Source organism: Chinchilla lanigera, unplaced genomic scaffold (assembly GCF_000276665.1).
Source record: "Chinchilla lanigera isolate Chin_1 unplaced genomic scaffold, ChiLan1.0 scaffold00005, whole genome shotgun sequence".
Taxonomy (NCBI): domain Eukaryota; kingdom Metazoa; phylum Chordata; class Mammalia; order Rodentia; family Chinchillidae; genus Chinchilla; species Chinchilla lanigera.
The window spans coordinates 33,566,921-33,569,048 of NW_004955406.1; the positions used below are offsets into that span (position 1 = coordinate 33,566,921).

At 30.9% G+C, this 2,128-nt stretch overlaps 1 protein-coding gene across 2 annotated transcripts in view; it reads left to right on the forward strand.

The window, feature by feature from the left end:
• LOC102022667 (complement factor H) overlaps positions 1-2,128 on the forward strand; it is a 79,986-nt gene that overhangs the window by 65,162 nt on the left and 12,696 nt on the right. For both annotated transcript variants that reach the window (XM_005375113.2, XM_005375112.2), the window contains 2 exons: positions 1,120-1,302; positions 1,710-1,919. In XM_005375113.2, coding sequence (XP_005375170.1) covers positions 1,120-1,302; positions 1,710-1,919 — 393 coding nt within the window. The remainder of the gene's footprint in view (positions 1-1,119; positions 1,303-1,709; positions 1,920-2,128) is intronic.

The window sequence follows — 2,128 nt, forward strand, 5'->3', positions numbered from 1 at the left end:
GGAGGATTGCTGTGAGTACAGGCAACATAATGAGCTCAAACCAATCGGAAACACATAATGAAACCCTGTTTCAAAAAAAAAAAAAAAAAAAAAAAAAAAAGAACACAGAAAAAAAATATAATTAAACCACATATTGCTAATAATTAGGGAAAATATATTCATGGGAAAACATTGAAAATTCAAGATATTTAAGAAATGAGAAAATATAAACTATGGACCATAATGCCATAAGAAAAACAATTTGAAGCTTTTAATAACCAATAAAAATATTTAATCAGTCAAATATCACTCTGATAATAAAATGTCAAATCATTAAAAGGATTTACCAGACTTCCCAGGGAATACTTACATAAATCATTTAGTGAAGTACAAAATATTGTCATAGTACAATAGGAAAAAACAAACCCAAAGAATCAGACAGTCATTTAGTTTCCTTTCAGTCAAAAAGGACAAACTTCGTGTTCAGATTATGAACCACCAAATATATCTGAGGTATTAGCTTTGTAGGGGCCCAGCGAAGTTTACAGAGGGCCTTTCATAAGTGAATAATTGTGTAACCCAAGCAAAGCTGTACACTTATTACGCTGAATGTGTCTCATTGGTTTCTATATCTCTAAATGGTGTAGATAAGTTATTAAATGTGAAGGCCAGAAGAGTGTAAATATGTAATACTTACGTTAAACAAGAGTCAATGCCAATTATTAACTAAATAAATTTTTCCCTTTGTAATCAGCTTCTGTTACTATTGCATCTCCTGAGAGTTTAAATCTGACCTCAACACATTTTAATCTCTAAAATACCTATATTTCACTTTTTATTCAATACTTGTTGTTAAAAGGTATAAAACTCATTTAATACACCCTAAAGCTCAGAAATATTAAAATAAGTTTTATAAAGTTATACAAGATTGTTAAAGAAAAAATAAATAAACCACAAAGGAGACCGTAAGAACAGGTAATATTGAGCTGCAATACAATTTTAAAATATAAAACATATAAACATAGGATGTTGTGTGATAAATTATTATTCATAGTTATTAATTTTCATTTATTGATAAATGACCTTTTAATATTTCATTATAATGTTTTAATCAAGGAGTCTGTTTTTAATGTTTTCTAGAAGTAGAAAAAGCCTCATGTGCACCTCCACCTCAGATTCCCAATGCTCAAAATATGATAACCACCGTGAAATACAAAGATGGAGAAAAAGTGTCTATTCTTTGCCAAGAAAATTATTTACCTCTGAAAACAGATGAAATTGTGTGCAAAAATGGAAGATGGCAGTCGATACCGCGCTGTGTAGGTCAGTGGTAGTGTATATAACTGGCTTTATAACATTTTTGCAGTTATGACTCATAATCCCCTGTGCTCTATATAAATGAAAAACTGAAAGGCTTTCTCTATTTCCATTACACTTGATCCAGAACTATAAACTATGATCTAACTACATCAACCAGTCAGTCATTGGTTTTTACTTCTGTGAACATAATATAGACAACAGTTTTGAAAGTTATGTAAATGTCAGATAAAATTCTCTTTGTAAATATTTTACTCCACATAAAAAGAATAGGACACGGATGAAGGGGGATTCTGAACAAGAGTATGACAGCATAAATATTGTGGAGACATAACTCAAACAATATTTGCTTTTGTTTTTCAATTTAAACTTTTGATTTCTATCTTACTCTTTGATTTCTGCTCTTCATGTAGAGAAAATTCCTTGTTCTCAACCACCTCAAATAAACCATGGAACTACTGAACCACCTGGATCTTCAGAAGTTAGTAAAGAAGCCACTGAATCTAGAAAATATGCACATGGTACTAAATTGAATTATACTTGCGAAGATGGTTTCGTATTATCTGAAGAATATGGTATAACATGTCACTTGGGAAAATGGAGTTTGCCCCCTGAGTGCGTCGGTAAGGGCAGTCTGCAAAACAACTTTTTTTTTTAGTACAAATCATTAAAAACAATGTGTTGTGGGATCGTCACAACCCAAGAGCCCAGCCTGCGTGATTTAACAAGACCCTGTCTGAAGTTGATATTTTAAAAAGGATTTGGGGTAAAATCTTTTTAAATATTGTTATGAAAATAAGAGAACAGAGTAATATAGATAATATATTAAATA